This window comes from Mizuhopecten yessoensis, unplaced genomic scaffold (genome assembly GCF_002113885.1).
Source record: "Mizuhopecten yessoensis strain PY_sf001 unplaced genomic scaffold, ASM211388v2 scaffold5409, whole genome shotgun sequence".
Classification (NCBI taxonomy): Eukaryota; Metazoa; Mollusca; class Bivalvia; order Pectinida; family Pectinidae; genus Mizuhopecten; species Mizuhopecten yessoensis.
Window position 1 is genome coordinate 453,104 of NW_018406035.1, and position 21,756 is coordinate 474,859.

Below are 21,756 nucleotides of genomic sequence, written 5' to 3' on the forward strand. Positions count from 1 at the left end.
TTTGTGATGATCCATTAATCTGTAACTTATACATTTGTATTTTAATGACTCCAATATTATTATAATGTTGTTGTTTAGTCTATCGTATGTTTTGTTTTAAGGACTGGTAGACATTTTCCTCATGAAAAAATATCAAAAACCATAAATAATTTACTTAACATTAAAAATATAAAATTACATTTGTAGTAAATGCAGAATTTTCACCAGTGTGTTTTTGAATCTCTGAGAAAAAAATCATCGGATTTTACTTCGCAATTGAATCTTGATGATTGTCAATCAATAATGTTTTCTTAACTGAAAATTTTACATAGTTTTCATAGTTTACTAAATAGCTGTAGAATGCTAATGCTTATTTTCCTGCTCAGTATTTTGCCATTTGGTTTATGTAGGAGAGTGCATTGGTTTGGCTTAGAAGTTTCATTGTATTGTAATGTTTTGTTGTTTGTATGATGAATTATTTTATTTTGTTAAAGTAGTTTGTATAAGTTAGTACAGGAAATTTTGAGAAATCTGATAAGATTCTTTGAAAGAAAATAATTAGTCTATTTATTCTGACAGGACTATCAGTATTCCTCTTCGACTTTTTCGTTATCATTTTGTCAGTCATAAAATACAACAGCAGATTTTCCATTGACTGATAACATTGAACAGTAATCAGACTTGAGTATTACAATTTTTGAATATCCCATTTATCCAAAAACCAATTTGTTTGGTCCCGTAATCTTCATTTGTAAATAGTCGAGTAACCTGAATGTTTTTTCATGTTCTGAATAACTACAATATCGAGATATTTTAGCCTTGATGGTTGTCTGGTTACAGGACCAGAGAAGGATTTAAACATTCCTTTTATCATTGTCAATATGTCGTTAGGACATATCATAGACTCTGATTTCCATACAGGCATATATTGTACATGTTTTAAATGACTGTAGTTCAAATACATAGATTTTCAAGTGTGGTATCATTATACAAGCTGTGTAATTTTCTTTTTCTGTCAGGAGGCATACAACTTCATCACTGATCTTTCAGTGGATTCCACTTTAAGCTAATTAAAAATTAACTAACAAGATAATTAGATACAGAATTATTTGATAGTGTTTTTATGGCCGTGTGGAATTTTCTCTTTGTACAAGAAAACTTAAATTTGGTATGAATGTTGACAAAAGTATGTTGATGGTGTAAATTAAGCATGCTTTTGTACATTCCCATACAATGTGATATCTACTAATTACTCAGCAACTCAATTAACTAGGGGCCTGTAAGATAATTCTAAAACAGTCATTGTATATTACTATGTAGCATATTTCCCTCTGAATCTATATTGTGATTTATTTTTTGAGGACTGATCGACATTGTAAATGCATGCATAATAAAAGTAAATAATTGATTTATTGATCTTGCTTGCTTGTGCTACAAAGATATTTGGTTTATACTGTTCAAGACATTCTTTTCATTATATGATTATGAAGAGCTAAACTGCAGGATATATCTTTTAACATATTAAATATTTGACCTAATCCGATCAAAAACTGAAATTTGTAAAACTGGTATTTCAAACGTTAGAAGACTATTTTATTATGAATCATAAGCAAATAGGGTTGGTAAAATGGGATAATTGAGATCAATTAGCTTTGCTATTTTTGTTAAAAGAGGGAAATAAATTGAGATTTATAGTTACAGTGTACAACCTTAAGGGATTTATGTATACATTTATGATTATACAAACCAAATGTATCTCACCTTCTACAATCAAGACACCTTTTCATATCTTTGAAATATAATTGATATTTTTTTAAGCAAATGTTATTTTTATGTATGGTGAATGACTTGCATGAAATGTAATTATTTTTTATGAAGCTTTAATGCGATGCAACTTTTATTTCGTAATTCAGTTCCGTCCATACCCCCTTGCTCTAAGTCATATTGAAAGCTTCTATGCTTTAGTTTATCTTATCTTAGTTAGGAAATTAATTTCAAATGTGAGGAAATCAATACTTCCGTAGCAGATATATTAAGATTTTATTATCATTCCTCTTGCAATGACTTTCACAATTATTTCATGCCTTGTCAAATATAAAGTTGGCGTTATAAAGCATATCTTATGCAACAACCATTAAAGCATAGTATATGCAATGGAGAGTAGTAGTTGTATGTAGGTTATGATCCCTTGTATCAAGTTTCATGATCCATCAAAATGTATTTGTTTGTTAAAGCTGAAAACAGTACATGTCATGAGATCGAAAATAATCACTTTCAGACGATATATGCAAACCAAATCAGGTTAACATTTAAAAAAAGAAATGGACCTAGCTCAAGGTTATTAAGCCTGATAGGACTGGATCCTGACAGTATACAAAGAGTGCTACTAATGTGACTGTAACCATAGTTAATTACTACAGCGACTATCACCCTAGTGACTTATTATAGTGGCTGTTGCTAAAGGGACCGTTACCATAGTGAATTACTACAGCGACTATCACCCTAGTGACTTATTATAGTGGCTTTTGCTAAAGGCACAGTTACCGTAGTGAATTACTACAGTGACTATCACCCTAGTGACTTATTATATATAGTGGCCATTGCCAAAGCGACAGTTACCATAGTGAATTACGTATACTACACAGTGACTGTTGCCATAGTGATTGTTACCATAGTGAATTACTACAGTGACTGTTGCCATAATGAATTACTAGTGACTGTTATTGTAGGGACTATTGCCATAGTGACTGTTACCATGATAGGGACTGTTACTAAAGTGACACTCGGTCCTTGTATACGTTTGTGGATTTCAACATGTTAACTCCTCGTGTAGTGTTTTAAATGTGCGTGTATGGTTGGATTGCTACCGATAGCCTTTTACACGTATCAAAGCATCAACTTGTTGTTTCCATTCTTCTTCTTAGTTGAATTAGTGGATCACTTTTGAAGATAATTACATAAACAACATATTTAAAATTAATTTTGTAATTTAAAGTAAAGCATGTTTATAATGAACCCTAAGTGACCCAAGGAAAATTATCTCTACAGTAAAACATGTTCGTTATGAAGTGATCTGAGAAATAAGTTTGCAATAGACATATTTATGGAGTTTGATGTCAAGGAGATAATTATTGATGACTGGAGAAAATGAGACTTTATTTATCAGCTTGTTCCTCATAAACGTGTGTTACTGTGTGTAGGGTTGAGTTTACAATCAATATACTAACTAACCACAGAGCAGCATCATATTCTAACAGCATATCAAAAGTGGTGTTTTTTTTAAAATGAAAACCGTTTAACATATGCATTGTATAGAAGACAAATATTCAAGCATCTTTTTGAAAGGAGTTCATGTACACATAAAATGCAACTATTTTTGCCACATTTCAAAAGACTTCAAAAGTTCTGTGATTAAGTATATACTCTTTCAATACAAGCCTTTAACTTTTAGCCTTACCTTTAAACTTGAAAATGAAAAAAACGATATAATTCTTTTGCTTGTCATGATGAGTGTGATGATGCAATACATGTACGGTTTTTGCTTTGTCTAGTTTTTTTAACGCTGAATTCTTAGTCTTGGTAATGAGTTCGTGAAATGTTTCATTATCGAATCTCAGTTTATTGAGTTTGCTGTCTGTTAGTTTGTGTGTTGTAAAGTGTGAATCAACACTACCCTTTTGAAAAAGTACATACTTAATGTAGGGAACAGCTTTTGGGTGTTTCTAACAAATCGCTTTATGTTAAAGACGTGCGTGGCGGTGTATTGCCATGTGACTACATTCCTGTATAAGTACATCTAAAGTGTACAAGTTTATGTGCAATGTTTACCTTCAATGGACTGTATGATAGCATTCATTGTACGTGGATTCGAATAAAGTGTAGTTCATGTATTTAATGTTTTGTGTTCTTTTTGACATTGTGTTTTAATATTCTTAGCTGAACCCATCTTTTGAACCGCAAGAATACGCTCATGTTGTGAACAGAGAGCCAATATATCTTCACTGATGTGTGTTGCTTTTACCGAAGAACAATGATATTCCTATCTTATGAAAACAAGGATCTGAAAGACAATATTGACAAATGGAGGGCTTGATATGAACACGAATTGATTGGCATCATCCTCAGCCACCATGTTGAAACTACATTACCATGTAGAACACCGCCTCTTATCAAAAAGTTTGAGAAAAGTGATAACTGGGGGAGTCTCTCTCCAATCGACATACAGATCACTGCTACTGTTAGCGTTTTGTCTTCATATTTAAGCAGGCCATACCATCTTACTTGAATAAAGACCTTTGTCTTGGATCGTTTAAGACTTCCGTTTGTCCATGAATTCTATAGGTTGTTACAGAGTACCTAATTAAAGGTTGATGCTTGCTCTAGACAAATGCTCCGAGTTATCTTGTCACCAACAATTGAGCTAGTACGTTCTGAAACAGTAATGTGATAGAAAGGATGTGGTCTCCTTTTACATTGTGTAAGACTTGTGACACCTATAATGCCAAAAATCTTCTATGAAATAGATTAGCTCAAAACTATCCTGAACAAGGAATGTAATCATTCTAGGATTTCATCCTCTGTATTTTTATTTTGGATTTTGAAGTGTCACAAATTATGTGTAACGTCGACGCCTGTGTTAATATAAAAAATAAAATCATGATAAAAAGAGTAAATCGTGCACCGTTTCTTAACAGTCAATATATAATTAATTGATGCTGTTATTAATTAATGAGCTGGACACAGTATTTATATATCATAATGCTAATATTATAACATGGCAAAGTCATTTCTAGTTATTTGTTCAATCTTTAATTTCCGTTGTTTGGAAATTGAATATGCCTGTTTTAATATTTGGCATTGAAAGCATCATTATTATCTTTAGACATATCATTCCGTTCAAATCTCTTACATTCAAACTTGCAGATTGTTTTAAATTTTTATAACATTACATGATGTACAAGATACCATTTTTATAACACCAGATACATGTAAGTATATAGGTTCTTTAACATAAATTCAAATCTTCTCATTTCACAATCAATGTATACATGTACCACCAAACTCAATACAATGGTAGACGATGCCCTTAATACTGAAATGCATATTACAATATAGACTGGGTACCAGCCTCCAAGTTTTTAGGAAGGATTTCCCAGCTACATTATACTATTACAATGTAGCTTATTTCCCTTGTTTGAGAACTTAGAATCAGACATCCAATTGAGTGATTAACGTTATAAGAGGTTTTTTTTCTCCAAATAATTCAATATTCTAGAGACGGGGGTGACAGTCTAATTACATTATGCAGACAGATCGATTGAATTTATATCGATACCTTTGTTGATTAAATCATGATATATTGGATATTTCATAAAAACACACTGAAACATCTTCATTATTCGATACATGTACACTACACGGGTGGTACAGTGGATAGGACTCACCTTTCACCAAGATTGTCAGGGTAGGATACACTGTAATTGGACATGAAAATGTTGGGCTGACCTGTCTGACCGCAAGGTTATTCCGGATACTCAACTTTTCTCACAAATTAAAACTCCCTGCATGCATCTTTATAAATTGCATAAACAATTGTAAAAAAGAAAAATTAAGATAACTACCTATACATAAATGACTAATAGAAACAGAATGTACCTTGACACATTAGAAAGTATGGTATAAAATGCAGAGAAGGAAATACTAACATATTTCTAAAAAAATCTTAACATAGCTCCTTTAATCCCTTTGTGTACATGGAAGATCAGAAACCAATGACAGGCAACCATAAACATCAAGTAATAAGGTTGACAGGCGAGTTTCAAAACAACAAAAATAATAATGACATTATTATATAAATAAATCTTGTTCTTTTATCAATAAAAAAACCAATATTACATATAAGAATGTGTAGCTTTCATTTCGAAAGGTACTTTAAAACAAAACAGGAAAACGTTTTTATTGTTACACTGTATGTACCTAAAAAAAATACACCCTTTTCTGCAAAACATGTATTGCACAGTTTTTTCTATTATTCTAGATGACATAATTTTTGTTATTCCTGAAACAATTTCTATACACAAAATAAATGAAATATCGAGCATGCAATCAATAAACTGTGATCTAATTTTCATCCTTTAATTCAAAGTTAATGACTCAAATATTCATGACAAATGGCAAAAAGGTATACAAGTTGCTTGGTGTGAATAATTCTATTGAAAACAGTGAAATGCAGTTGTTGACTACCTATACAATACTAAGATCTGAAGAAAATGTACAGATGTGTCCTAATGCAGAAAGATTACAATCAATAGATATGTTAATATGGTATACTGCCTCAGAAGGTAAATAGGATTTAATGTAAGAATGTAAGAAAGGTATACCAAAGCAATATTACGTAAACCTTATATTCAATCTCTAACGTTTTGTATTGAGGAAGAGCAATTAAATGCTCTACATATAAAAAAAAAAAGTTTGAAGTGTTTGGTAAAGGACATGTATGCATTTTATTGACTTTCACAAACAAGCAATTATTTAGCAAAAAATTACATAAACAAGCAACATTTTGATTTATAGTGTTATTGTTGTGGTTTGTCCTATAATCTAGATTATTTAGCAATCAGGAACCGTTCAATTGTATCAAACATAAAGAGCTGCTCTATCTGTGAAATGTTGATACATGTACCAAAAGTGCGCAAATTACATGGGTTTTTACGGTACATGGCTCTGTTTAAAAAATGTGATTATTAATATGATGTTAAAGACATCAATATAATATCTAAATTGGCAAACAAATACTAGGCTGTTCCTTGTATTACTTTGGTAACATATTGATAGGGTACAATAACATTTCTCTGTTATTTTCATTTTTCAGATTTGTGGTGACAGAAAAAACAATGAATGCTGTGAACACTACGAACCGTAAATATATGTACAACTCATAAACTGGCCCAAACAAGCACCTGCATGAAGGTGTGGATCTAAACATCTAACCCCCACTCCCCTCTCCATCCCAACCCTTTTTTCTACCAAAAAAAAATCAAAAACAAGAGGCCAATGGGCCTAAATGGTCACCTTGTAAGTATGGAAATTTTGGTTTTAATAGCAAATGATCCTTTCAAAACACTTGCCATCATGTTCCTTTTAGTCAAATAACCATAGATAACGTTTTCAGCTAAATATTGTATAATATCTAAATTTTGACCAATCAGATGACCAATCAGAGGCCACCACTTGGTTACCATGGAAACGAAAGTTTTTTAAACATCAACCATTGAATTCAGTATACCCAATTGCCCATATATACCAAATGCAATTTTCAACAAAATCTGAGAACATCTAAATTTTGACCAATCAAAAGCCTGCATTGTGGCCCCTTCTATGGGCCCAGGGACTTTATTTGAGTAAACACCCCCAAGGCATCATGCATGTAACACAACAAACTTGTGGCATTTTTTGTTCTTATATTTTAAGATTTTTTTTTAAAAATTGACAATTTTTTCCAATTTTGTTCGTTTTTGGGCATTTTTTGGTTTCAATTATATTATACAATTTAGCTGAAATTTGGTATGCATGGGTATTTGGCTAACCGGAACTTAATGGCAAGTGCTTTAAGTTCCGCTTAGCCAAATACCCATACATACCAAATTTCAGCTAAATTGTATAATACAGTCGAACCTCGTTATCTCGAAGTCGACGGGGTCGTTGGAAAACTTCCAGTTATCCGAGTATTCGAGTTATGCGGGTTCATAGATTTGGTATGAAATTTGCTGTTGGGACATACATGTAGCACTAGCAGTTGTTGGTTTTATTAATAGTTAATTCTTTTAATCAATCTAAATTTTGACAAATCAGAAGCCACCACTCAGTAATCATAACAACCAAAATTTTCGAAACACCCACCGTTGCTTTTTTTTCTATTTTTGTCCCTATAGGGACTCCTAAGCCCCTTTAGTTGAACAAATCTAAATCCCCATACCATGCTGATCACTTGTACCAAGTACCATCAAATTTGGCCCAGCAGGTTTTGAGAAAAAGGCAAAAATGTAAAATGTTATTGCATTATAAAGGTCACCATGAGAGATGGTCAGGTGACCTAAAAATGCACAAAAAAAAGAGACAAAAAAATCAATATCCATTCAAGTGAAATAACATCATGGTACTTAAATCATTTTTAATACAAAAGATAGAACCTGGTATACATGAATATGTTGAAAACCCACTGTTGCTTGTTATCAAATGATTGTACAAGGCAGAAACTTACAACTGGCTTATCAGAATTTGATCAATAGACAAAAGGGTTCAAGATACATGTATAACAAGTAAATATATATATATAATAAGTGCACGGGGTTTAAGAATAGCATGCTCAGTGTGGTATAGCTGTCCTGAAGCCCTATAAACCCCACTAGATCCACCACTGCTTGTATGGTTTCACTGTGATTTAAGGGGACAATTTATTCTATGCACATTTACAAGCATACCTTAATAAAGGCTATTTTTGCAAAATTTCTGTTTTTGTAAGAGCATATACCCAAAACAATCTTTCAAATATTTGTAAAAAATTCTGATCCAAATTGACACAAACAAAAGGAACACAAACAAAAGAAATACTCCTCATTGTGATAAGCCACACATATCAAGACTAGCAGTCCAAAGTCGTTCACAAGCAACTTCGTCCCGTGCCAGTTTGTTTTCATTAGAAACAACACTTTTAGAGAAGTATTTTCCGGATACTGACATGACACCTTTGTCTACTGCTAGGAATATACTGGTTTGAGCACCGCCTCTGTTGTCCAAGCACAGGTATCTGTTGGATAAGAACAAAGATTTTCTGTCAATTTGGTGATAATTTGAATTTCTATACGTCCGCACAAGATGGGACATATTGTGTTATCACATGAGTGGTATTTACGAAGTTTTGCTCCTTGATTCAATTGCTTCATAGGAAGATTGATTTCCTTATAAGCTCAGACAGGTTTGATAACAACTATCATCGAAACGTAATTTACGGAGTTATGCCCCTTTATTCAATTACTGAAATTGTGTCTACTCGATTTTTTGAGTAATTTTCTACGTCTGTAATAAGGATAATAGATCATGGTCTCCCCTCACCCCCGCCAAGAATAAATAATACAACACTTGGCTAAAAGTCAAACATGTTATCCTACTAGACGTTTCTTGTCTTAAAAGATTTTACATTGTAATAACCTGTATCATCATGATCAGACACTTATACTACTGTAGGTCTTACTACAGTGGCTTAGTCAAGCCCATGTAGTTATGCATTAACACACTGACATCTCCTACTTACCGTAATATAAATTTCCACAAGCGAAACACCAGACAGTACCATTTAGATTCCATGGGAACCCAGATCTCAGAGTTGATTACACCTGGGTGAAGGGAGTTGGCCGTCACACCTGTACCTATAATTAAGAGGAGCAGTAAGGAAAATATTTGGGTCTAGTTATGGTTGTAGTAACAAAAATTATTTAAAACTTCGTATTCTTATATATATAATGAAACAATTGGTCATGAAATCAGATTGATTATACGAAAAAACAACAACAAAAAAACATCACTTCTGTCAATACTTTGAGACATGACACATTGGAATCTTTTCATGAGTAGTGATCCTCAAGTTATGTTTATTACAATATGCATTGGTACAACTATTTGCATCTTCAATATCATGTAATTCACTTGTTGAGGACAATATAGCAATCGTGTGTAACATATAGATTTTCTATCTGTGTATTGTATCTTTGCCCAAAGAGTTGTATATCTTACCGGCCAGTCTCTTTGCCAGTTCCCGAGCATGCATTATGTTGGCTAGTTTACTACACCTGTAATCAAAAAGGTCAGGGTAGCGCATTCCCTCCCTGTTTGGCCCAGAATCCAGATTGAGAGGAGTCCAATGCATTTTATGCATAAAGGAGCTGACGTTTATAATGCGTGATGGGAAGGATATCTTCAGTAGGTCCATCAATAGGTAGGTTAGCAGAAAATGACCAACATAATTGGTTCCAAAAATGAGGTCAAACCTCTGGCTTGTTAAAGTCAACCCATTTTCTGGCACAGAAGCAATACCTAGAATAAAACGGTACCAAACTAAAACATTTTTTATTTCCATTGCAATTTCCTGTTTAATCTGTAGAACATTAAACAAAAATCATTCATGTGTGTCGTTTAGATAAATATCCATAAAGTATCAAATAAAATAACTAAAATGGTATTTCATGTCATTAACAAAATTGCTGAAAATTTAAATTTTCTCTGAGTGAAAAAATAAAGAATAAAACATTAATAGAATGCAAGCCTACATTTCATGAGCATCATTGTGCAGAAGTAAACCAAGATTTAATTCACTTATGTTATGCATTTGTGAAAAATATTAGTATTCTGCCATACATGATATGGAATGAAAACAATCAATAAAGCAAAAATTCAACTGTGAAAACTCATTGTTTTTGCTATGTTAACCAACCAATCAGAAAGGAGGGCTTAGTGTAAAAATTACCAAACAATAAACAATGTCTATTGTAATAATTGATAATAATAATAATAATTTGAGGTTCTTATATACCGCTTTATTACAATCTAGTTTGTAGGCTGTTTTAAAGTGGTTCACAATTTATTATTCATGGTTATAGGGCCTGTGCAACCAGCCAATATATTTCTCAACTCCCTGGGGAGCAAACAGTCAGTGCTGTCATTGCAGAGCTCACAGCTAGAGTTCAACAATTCTAGCACTGCCTAACCTCGTATCCATTTACAGCTGAACAGACTGGAACAAGCAAAGTATCTTGCTCAAAGATACAACACATTACCGTGCCGTGACTCAACCCGCAACCCTTCAGTCACAGCCCGGGTGTCCTACCACTAGACTACCGTGCCTCTAATGTAATGTGATAATAGCTGATCAATGACGTTATCATGATGTCACAATACAGCATTTCCAGTCGGCAGGAGATGGATATATCTGTTCACAAGGATACCCTTGTCTTTATATAAAAAGACTTGGATATATTCTTAGTACCGTATCCAAATACAAGATATAGATATTTTTGTTTATACACTCTCCAAAGAAACCATTTAATATACAATTAACAGAAAAAACAATTTAGCTAAGACATGTTATATATACCTGCATTATTGATAAGGACATCAAGCCTTGGTTCTGATCCATTTATATGCTCTGCAAATTTTTGAACGGAAGTAAGGTCAGATAGATCTAAATACTGATAATCAACGTTGTAGTTTCCTGTTTTATCTGTAAATAGTAAAACAAAATCATGTTAATAGATCCAAAGAAAATGCTGTTATAAAATCGATTGAAAATTATATAAATATGCAACATTTTATTAAGCATATGTTGAACTATTTTTATTCATAAATGGTAATGATTCACAGTACACAAAAACCAAACTGTATATTTACATGTACTGGATATCTAGTATACAGTTGAAAGATACATTGTATATATATAGTGTCTCTAAAAAGTGTATCCCCTATATGTCTTATCATAAACTACTGATTGGTAAGCAAAGCATTGTAAGTAAAGGGAGATATGCCGTTATTTCTTTATTCTGTCAATATATACCTTTCAAATAGTATTTCTATTACTTTCTATGATTTCTCATAAAATAGTGATTAATTGTTGATTCTACAGTTTCCTTCTGAAATCAGGAATTTTGTGCTATTTTCCCATGAAAATCTTATTTTTACCTGGTACTCATACAATGTTTTCTTCCTGAAACTAAAAAGCTAATGCTCTCCATTATTGGCCATTTTGAACCCACTGTTAACTAATTGATATCATAAATGTTTTATATTCAAACGTACATTTAACATATATATACCCATAATAGAATATGAAAGAAAATTGAATCATTTTTGCTAATTTACTATTTTAAGAATGGTACTTGTATCAGGTAGTTAATATTCAAATGTTAATTCAAGTAGCAAACAAGCATGACTAAAAAGGAATACAGTCATACATATGTTATAGAATTTTGTTTATTATTTTAATATTAAACATAGACCACATTCAACTACGGTAAACATTACAAAGTAGCAGATGTATAAATTTCAAAATGGGTACTCACATTTATTCCCCAAATATTGGATTAATTCCCGATTGTATTACGCTCACAGTCTCTTTATATACTGACACACGTTTTATGTTTACCTTTGATGTCTTGGGCAGCCAGCTTGGCCTTATTCAGGTTTCGACAGGCCAGTATGACACGAGCACCTCTCCTAGCCAAGTCCAGAGCTGTTTCCTTTCCTATACCAGTATTGCCACCTGTCATTATTAATAGAAGGGGTGAAATTTTAAAGTTTATATTAGCGTTTTACTTACATAGTTTGTATTCGTACCAGTATCTGGCGACTGCCTCACGTAGGCCTCAAACTCGCAACTATTGGAGGGCTAGTGGAAGCAGAATGTCAGACGCCTTTACCACTCGGCCAAAGGGGCTAGTACATGTATGTAGATCTATCATCAACTATTACAGGTATGTAAAGGATGAGCTGTGATATCGCCATGTGCCATACACAAGTATGTAATACATTGTAAGTGCTATTTGTAAAGATAAATCTGTGAAAGTTATAATGAATTTTAATGGTAAAAGTGGTACATGTAATAAGTTTTATAAGAGTTACTTCCCTTCCATTGATAATATATTCTGCGAAAGTGATGTTGAGTACACAAAGAAATCCATTCTGTTACTCCTTCATTATTTCAACTGAATGCAACACGAGTTCACAGATTAAGTGTCCTTCTGACCAAGCTATGCAACACTGGGCACGTACTGAGCGACCTGTTTGAGGCCCCGTACATTTGTACGTGAATTAATAAGCGAGACTGGCCCCATCGCTATAATAATGAAATCTACGTACTTCGATGTCTGATTCAAACTAGAGGGATGATTGGAATTCTTTCCAAAATTGGGGACGGTTGGACAGCTTAGTGATTAGTTTACTTTACCTGTTATAATAACTGTCTTGCCAAAAAGACGTGCCTGGCTCCTGCAGTAACGAGTTGTCCCCCATATTATTTTGATGACGAACATCACTATCAGTAGGTATATCCCCGAAAATATGAGGGGATAACCGATGTAATACATGCCATCACTGACTTCTTCATCTCCAAAGAACAACATCGCTTTGATCTTCGACGTTCCTGATAGGTCTTGCCTATACAATTCAATAACGAATTGACCAAACAGCAGATGAATCCACCCTCTTTTCCGCGTGCCCAGTTACGAATTCGAAGTAGAGCGCTTGTGTGACACAGAATATTATCAGGCGCGTTCGAGTACGAATACGGTCGCTATGACCCCTTTCGGGTATCCGGTTCAACCACATGGGCACGCAACTACACATTATAGGCTTTTAGTCGCTGGATACGTTATAGGTTATAACGTACCCAGCGACTGAAAGCCTAAAACAAGTCAATATTATAAAACAAGTCAATATTAATAATAGTTGCGTGCCCCTGTGGTTCAACCGTTTCAACCAACTCAATATAAAAAGAAAACGACAAGCTCAGCTGATTTCAGGATCAATTTGGCACGTGCATATCGAAGGGTCCAGATGATAACTGACTTCGTCGGTTCCGGGTTGTTTCGCCCAAAATCTCGTTCGCCCCTGGTTGATTCGCGCTAGAATGTTTCGCCCTAAAACAAAAAATATTAGGGCGAAACATTGTTTGGTATTTTCTTTCAATTTCAGTAGTTTTAAGTCACAATTTAGGTGTTCTTGGTCTTCGATATTTTTTTTATCAATTTCATTAATGTCTTTGTCTTGTTTTTAAGCGAGTGTGCTATTGGCCCATGAGCTATCTCCCTTTATAACTTTCTTCTTTCGGTTGTCGCTGGACACTGACACTGTCCCATCTGATTGGAAATCAGCCAACATTGTACCTATCTTCAAGAAAGGGGAACGACATACTGCCTCTAACTATAGGCCTGTATCCCTCGCCTCCATCAGCAGCAAGCTCATGGAGCACATTATCCATAGCAGCATAATGACGCATCTAGATGTTCACAACATCCTTACCGACTCCCAACATGACTTTAGAAGCAAACGATCTTGCACGGCTCATTAAGACTCTACATGATATCACCGGCAGTAATACAAAATATGGCAAACAGCCTGACTGGCATGATACTACTTGATTTTTCAAAGGCGTTTGACAAGGTTCCCCATCAACGCATTTTCCACAAAATTAACTACTACGGTATCCGCAACAACTCCCTTCTCTGGATTTCCTCATTTCTGCAACAAAAAATCCTTATCAACAATACCAATTCTTCTTCTTATTCGGTCGACTCCGGTGTTCCGCAAGGTACAGTTCTCGGGTCACTACTATTCTTCCTCTTTATAAACGACCTTCCAGAATCTGTACTTTCCAATGCTCGTCTCTTTGCTGATGATTGTCTCCTTTTCAGACCCATCAATACAGTCAGAGACTGTGAGCAACTCCAACAAGATCCAGAAATGGGAATCTGACTGGCAAATGAATTTCAATGCTGATGTATGCTACAATGTCATCAGGACATCTAAACAAGAGGCCCAGGGGCCTTAATAGAAAGGCAGACCAGAACATATACCGACAGCAAACTTTCTAGAAATCAACGGTGAGCAATCAGATGTGGAATTAAACGGAAAGGCAAATGTTGTGGCATTTCGTAGCACAGCATCTGCTTAGCCCGAGTTTCCTGTCTTTGTTTCTTTCAAGCATATGTTATTGATCGAAACACAATCAAATGGATTGGGCACAAGTTCTGACAACATACTAGGCCCTCGCCCAACAATATAGCACACTGCTATGCAAAATATAACACGTGATACATATGTATATGTACAGACAATCGACTACTTGACATGAAATCAGCAAGAAGAAAGGGAAGGAGTGAGGGGGAAATGTTCTGGTTGCAATAGTTGTCCACTAATTGGTTTCAAACCTCTTCGTTGATTTTATGACTGAGTGTTTCCTCTAGCCCCGACATTAGACTAAACTATTTTGACAGATAGATGTCTGTTGTAGGACGCCAGACATCTATCTGTCAAAAAACAAGTCTAATTCTGGTGTCAGAGCCAGAGAAAATTCGGGCTAAGCATCTGCTACACATATTGCAAGACTTCTACCACCAACCAAAAGCCTTCCCATTTAAGAAAATGTCCATTGTTGATGCAGCGGCCAAATTAATCAAAGCAGACATCAAGGATATGCCTTCCGGCAAAGATGCCTTCCCTGTGGCACCGTGGATTTCCCTGTGGATTTGGTGTAAACAAAGACCCAAAACAAATCCAAGACAAAAACTACTTTGAAGACCTTTCTCACAACATTGATTTGGAAGAAGCCTTCATCTGTATGTATACAGACATCATTCTTTAAGGTAAGTAATTTGGCTAGAAGGGCAACCATATTATAGGATGATTGGCATGAATCCTAATGACATGTCGTGTATACTCAACAGTACATTATCACCAGATGACACTCCAATGGTAACCTTTGATAAACATTTATATGATCATACACAACGATCATGAAGGCAGTCCATTGAACATATTATATAACGGTTAGGAAGATTCCATCTTGAAATTAGTTTCCTGTGCACCATATGTCATCTTATGCAGTCATCTGACCCAATATTCATAAAACCGTTCTCGTGCTCAAGCATGGATTCTGTGCTCAAACCACATTTCTTGTAACCCGCTTAAATCACAGGGCCACGTTACAATCACACATATGCTATACTGATATGGGTGTATGTTTATGTGTGTTGTTACCCATATCAGTATAGCATATATGTGATTGTAACGTGGCCCTGTGATATACTTGAGCATGATAACGGTTTCATGAATATATGCAAAGCCTGAATGCGATCGCCACGCATGTATACTATATGCTGACGGGATTTCGTTTTGGATTAATGATTATTTTGATCATAATATATAACCAAAAATAATTTGTATGTGACAATATTTTTTTATTAAAAACATTCCAAAATTTGTCCACACCGGAAAAGGAAGTCCGGAATTCAATTCTAAATTTATAAATTCGAGAGAGTTTCCGTTGGAAAAAGGAATTTTTGTTTGTTTTGACCCTGACTAAAAGTGTCGTATATTATATTTTGTAACAACACGATGAGCAACGCACGTGACAGAGCAAGACACAAAATATCCACATTTGTTACGTTGTTGGAGAAGAAAGGCATACGGCTTCTTGCGGTTGATTTCGACGAAACTTTGATCTCGATCCATTCCGGAGGGTGCTGGAAAGACAGTGCGGAGAAACTGTCACAGCATGTTCGACCGTGTATGCGGGATTTAATGGAGGAAGCTTTGCAACGTAACGTCAACGTGTGCATTGTCACATACTTCACTCAGCCGTGGATCATCAGAGAAATGCTGAAATTGGTTTTCAAAAGGTGGGAATACTAGTCTATATTATAAGTTTGAAGAAAATCGGTTAACATTCGTTGCAGCTTTTGCATGGAAACGAAGCGTGCCAGACTGACAGACGGACGGACAAACAAATTTGTTTGTCCAAGTTGCATTTATTCAGTCATGAAACATAATACAAATGCAAAAATAAACTTTTTTTTGCATGTGGGAAAATACCAAAAATAAATGCAATACTTCCGGTAAAGTTACATCAAGTTTCTAAGTAGCCAACGCTTTCAGTAAACATCTTTTAGCAAAATATTATTTACCTTGTCGTAAATTAATGCGATTTTTAATAATATCTTGCAAAAGTTACTGTTAAAGCGATTTTGGTTATTTTTAGTAACAAATCCATACTCCAATCGGCGTATAATAGGCGAGTTTGCTATTATACGCATGTTGGTGGTTTTCCCCAACCTGATAATGAGATCTAGATCTGCGACCAGCAAAACGCAGAACGCTATTGCATGCACGTGTACGTTACACTATTTAAATGGAGACCAGGTGCTTATTTACTTTATTTAACTCCAATGTTAACACCTGCCTGTTTATTTAGTTATTGTTTTATTAAATATTGTACCAATGTATCATCATGATCATTTGTTAAATGTTCCATAGCCATGATATCTCCTATAGTGATATGTAGCTAATTTTATATATAACTGTTTACATTAATTAGTGTGTCAAATTTATTGTAGTTACCATTACTATTTGTCATAGCTTTATTTTTCTTTTTGTTCCAGAAATGTAGAAAAGATATATGTTCAAGCCAACACAGCAGAATTCCGTGAGAAAAACAAGCATCAAATTCTTGGCAAGGAAGCACATTTGGCAGCAGTATGCACAGAATTATATAATCAAAAACATGTGATCATCAAACCTGAGGAGATCATTCTGTTTGATGATGACACGGATAACATTGAAACAGCAGTCAATTTTGGACATTGGGCGGTGACAGTTAGGGATGACATCAGTTATCTCTCCTTTGATGACTTTTGCACTATGCTAAAGAACTCTACAAGCAGGAAGAAAGCCAAATCTTGAAACCACATGTATTGTCAGCTTTACACAATGTGCTGTATTGCTTATAACTGGTAATTTATAAATCAGCTTATTAATATCAGGAATCTTGAAACGTCTAAATTCTCCATTCTTAACTCTCCATTCTTAACTCTCCATTCTTAAGCCAAGTACATACTTAGATGAGAAGTTCTAAAAATGGTAGATCTCAAATTAAAGGTGTTCTGAAATATTTGAGAAGATACTTATATAATTAACTAAGAATGTAGTTTTTGGAACATAAGTTACCATTCAGTGGATAAAATACTGCAGGAAATGTGCTTAACTTTTCAAGCTAAATTGGCCATTAAAAACAAATGACACCACTGTCACCAGTTCTATTTTCACATTAGACATATCACTGAATGATAAATGTTTCAAAAAATATATATTGAATGATCCTTAATTTAGTTTTTAAAGCTGAAAAAGTAGGTTATGATTGATCTTGATTTGTTTAAATATGAAGACTCAATAGAGCGATAAATTCAAAAAGTTTTTCTATGCATAAGTATAGCTACATATGTCTATATAATCCCTGATAGAAATGTGGACTCTGAAACACAAACTTGAATTGAAAAGTTTAATCCTTTGAGATCCTTTGAGAACTCAAATATGATAATGCTAGCATTTGCTAAAAGTTGAGCACTAAGAATGGGTTTTAGAGGTTTCAAGATCCCGGGGCCAGATGCATGTCACTGGTGATGATGATACAAAATAACAGCTATCAAGTTTGCTGCAGTTATTCAAGTTGTTAAAATATTAACCTATGCTGAATCAGTAACCAGCAGAGCAAAATAATTAATATTGTATTTTTACCTGTGATCATGGACAATAGTTGAATCATGGCTAACATATACCAATATAACTGTTGTTGATGCCAATAATTAACCATTGTTTTTAAAAAGAAACACTTTTAAAATTCTTTAATATTTTGAAGTTTTATCTACTTTTTATTTTAAGAGAAATTCATTTAACTATGTGATCTAGAGTTTTACAAAGAAGCTTTTTAGATGATTTTCCCTTTCTTAATGTACAGTTTGAAAAGTATAGGTACTTTAAAGACTCTCTTTAGTGCAGAAATTAAATTAAACAAAGGTGATGACGTATAAATATAATGATTACATGAGAGGATGATGTATATATATAAATATCATGATTACATGAGAGGATGACGTATATATATAAATATAATGATTACATTAGAGGATTATTTTGCTCTCAGTTTTGTTAAAAATAGGAATGTACAGCATCAAAAGCTTACCAATTGTGTTACTGCAACTAGCTACATATAAGATTGTGTTTTTTTTCAAGAAATAATATATATAGTTATAAACAAGAATTATGGGATAAATAAAAAATGTTCAGGGTGTCTCACTCTCTGAAGCATTTTGTTCCCATTTTAATGTTAGATATACTTGGCTGTAAAGTCACATGTATATATGTGTATGTGAATATGTTTTTTTGTTTGTGTCTCTGTGGCTCGGTCATACAACCTGTTATCATGTTTATATTTGTTTCCTGATTGTTTTTTCATATGGCATTAAATCAAATTACTCATCCAGATTGTGATTATTGTAGAATAACATATCCTATTCTGTTGATGAATTTTTTATGTATGGTTGAATTGTACATGTATGCAGTACTGAAATGCTGGCACACAATATGCATGTAAACCAATAACTAATGTGTCTGTAATTTAGGAGCTGATTTTATTTTAAGTTAATATTATATAGTTATTGTATGGGTGTGAGGAAATAGTTTATGTCAAGGGGGACAATAAAAGTGCTATTTCCCGAAATACCCATAAAATAACTGCTTTATTATACCGACAACAAAATTATTCCATTTCTTTTGTTAAGATGCATTGTTCATGTCGTCAAGTGTCCCCATTGCCTTCTCCTGAAGATAATCCTTTCGTATGTTAACAGACCTTTTTATAACCTGTTGCATGTTTGAACTGTCCTTTTCGGAGACTATTTTCTTAAGTGATTCTTCATCAAGATTGTCAAATCTTGTAGACGAGGCAATTTTCATAAATTTCCTGCAAAACCCGTCTGGTTGTTTTGCAAACGAAGTACTTCTGCTTCGTCTGGGTCTTGGAAATGTTTACAGACTTTATGGTATGGTATACGATGGAAGTAGAAATGTTCCAAAAAGGAACATGAAAAATGTCCAATCAGAATGAACGTAGCCAAAAATTCCCCAAAAATTTGAATGCAGGTTAAATAGCTCATTCCGGGTAAATAGCTCTAATGACTATTTACCTGGTAAATAGTTTCTTGAAAGAGGTTATTTTGAATAGCATTTCTATTTTCTACTTTTATATAGTGTAAAAAAGAAGAAAGGTATATCAATTAAGCCTTTATTGCAAACAGCTTTGAACTCTGTTTTCATGAAGTGTTATTTTTCATGAAGTGTTATTTTTGCAGTTTTGTGAAGAAATTAATATTCAAACAGTGTAAACTTTGCAGAAAACAGGTATTCTATAATGTCATAATTGCATAAGAACCTTTGAACCTTTACCACAAAGATAAGCATTTTAAATAGAAAACATACAAAATCAATAAAGTGGGTTTCTTTCAGGAGTTTAGAAGAGGTTTTATTACAGCCATTATAATCAGAGGAATCTCCTGTATATACATTTGTTTATAATCTACATGTGAATTGTAGTTGGTTTAAATTTATAAATGAAAGGTAATAGCCAGCAATTCTGTAATATTTTATTGAATTTATCCAAATTGAAACAATTTGAATTATTGTACAATTACTTTTTAGATATAAACAAATATAAGAATATACATGAACATTATCTACGTATATGTAGCCTTATGCATTCATACCATATTCAGATATCTTCAGATGATATTATGTTTACATTCAATTTCTTCCCCACCAAAATCAGGTCTTTCTGAAGTTTGCAATTTTAAGATTTTTACAACAATTAATGCATTTTTAGCCCATCATCATCTGATGGTGGGCTATTCAAATCGCCCTGCTTCCGTGGTCTGTGGTCCGTCCATGGTCCGTCATCCGTCCTTAAACAATTCTTGTTATCGCTATTTCTAAATAAGTTCCAGAGGGATCTTTCTTAAATTTTATATGTAGGTTCCCCTTGGTCCTTAGCTGTGCAGGGCAACTTTTGAGGCTGATTGGATAAACAACATGGCCGACAGGCAGTCATATTGGATTTTGATAGTGAAGGTTTGTTATCACTATTTCTTAGGAAGTACTGGAGAGGTCCATTTCAAATTATATATGTAGGTTCCCCTTGGTCTGTCGTTGTGCAAATTTGATATGCGGGTTTTCCTTGGTCTTTTGTGTGCAGGTTAACTTTTGAAACTGATCAGATAAACAAAATGGTCGACTGGCAGCCATCTTGGATTTTGAAAGTGAATGTTTATTATCGCTGTTTCTCAATAAGCAGTAGAGAGATCTTTCTGAAATCTTATATGTAGATTCCCCTTGGTATTTAGTTGTGCATATTTACTTTTGAAACTGATCAGATAAACAAAATGGCAGACAGGCTTCGATTTTTGACATTGAAGGTTTGTTATTACTATTTCTCAGGAATAACTTGAGGGATCTTTCTCAAATTTGATATGTACAATGTAGGTTCCCCTTGATCCCTTGTTGTGCATGTTATATTTTGAGACTGATCATAAAAACGAAATGGCTAAAGGAAGAACTAAACAGATCTTTCTCATATATTATATCGATTATATTTCTTTCACATTAAGTACTCTACTAGTAAATATGTGAAATGACAAACTCACTTTGAAGGTTGTCTTTTATACACAGCAGTATTGAGTTTACATCAAAAGTTACCTCAAGGTGCATTTACTGTTAATTCGATCAAACAGATTAGAGAAAAGAAGAGAAAAGATCGAACTGACAAAGAACTAATGAAGATGGTACAATGGTGGGCGGTAAGATCCCTCTGGGATCTCTTGTTTGAATACTCATAAAGTATAAGTGAATTCATGACATAAAAAATAACAACAAACCAATAGGAAAAAAAAGTGTTATTGGCAGCCAGAGTATGAAAAAGAAACCATAATTATAAATTAAAGGTACAGTTTGATTTGTTGTTTAAATTAGTATATCATAATATGGAATTTGTTTACTAATATACAAATGTGTCACTATGTCAGTATTAATAAGCAATGCACTTATGTTTACAATGTATGTCTTTCCACATGATATATATAATGTGCCCATCCATGGAAGAAATTCCTAGTTTCTACATGTACATGATCAGTG

At 33.8% G+C, this 21,756-nt stretch overlaps 2 protein-coding genes across 2 annotated transcripts; one reads left to right on the forward strand and one right to left on the reverse strand.

The window, feature by feature from the left end:
• Positions 1-7,734: 7,734 nt before the first annotated feature.
• On the reverse strand, positions 7,735-13,251 carry LOC110450669 (retinol dehydrogenase 12-like). The gene is made up of 6 exons (XM_021498294.1): positions 12,971-13,251; positions 12,170-12,286; positions 11,126-11,251; positions 9,769-10,068; positions 9,290-9,404; positions 7,735-8,785 (listed from the first exon to the last, which is right to left on the reverse strand). Exons 1-6 carry the CDS (start codon positions 13,143-13,145, stop codon positions 8,593-8,595), a joined length of 1,026 nt encoding a protein of 341 aa, XP_021353969.1. The 5' UTR covers positions 13,146-13,251; the 3' UTR covers positions 7,735-8,592.
• Positions 13,252-16,066: 2,815 nt separating this feature from the next.
• LOC110450653 lies at positions 16,067-20,573 on the forward strand. The gene is made up of 2 exons (XM_021498280.1): positions 16,067-16,421; positions 17,181-20,573. Exons 1-2 carry the CDS (start codon positions 16,138-16,140, stop codon positions 17,479-17,481), a joined length of 585 nt encoding a protein of 194 aa, XP_021353955.1. The 5' UTR covers positions 16,067-16,137; the 3' UTR covers positions 17,482-20,573.
• Positions 20,574-21,756: the final 1,183 nt, after the last annotated feature.

Excerpts from the sequence above, each read along its gene's own strand:
- LOC110450669 (XM_021498294.1), bottom strand. The coding sequence starts at position 13,145 with ATGTTGTTCTTTGGAGATGAAGAAGTCAGTGATGGCATGTATTACATC. Across the intron at positions 12,287-12,970 it reads CAAGACAGTTATTATAACAG|GTGGCAATACTGGTATAGGA; the intron begins GTAAAGTAAACT and ends TAATAATGACAG. Across the intron at positions 10,069-11,125 it reads TGTCCTTATCAATAATGCAG|GTATTGCTTCTGTGCCAGAA; the intron begins GTATATATAACA and ends GTTTTATTCTAG.
- LOC110450653 (XM_021498280.1), top strand. The coding sequence starts at position 16,138 with ATGAGCAACGCACGTGACAGAGCAAGACACAAAATATCCACATTTGTT. Across the intron at positions 16,422-17,180 it reads CTGAAATTGGTTTTCAAAAG|AAATGTAGAAAAGATATATG; the intron begins GTGGGAATACTA and ends TTTTTGTTCCAG.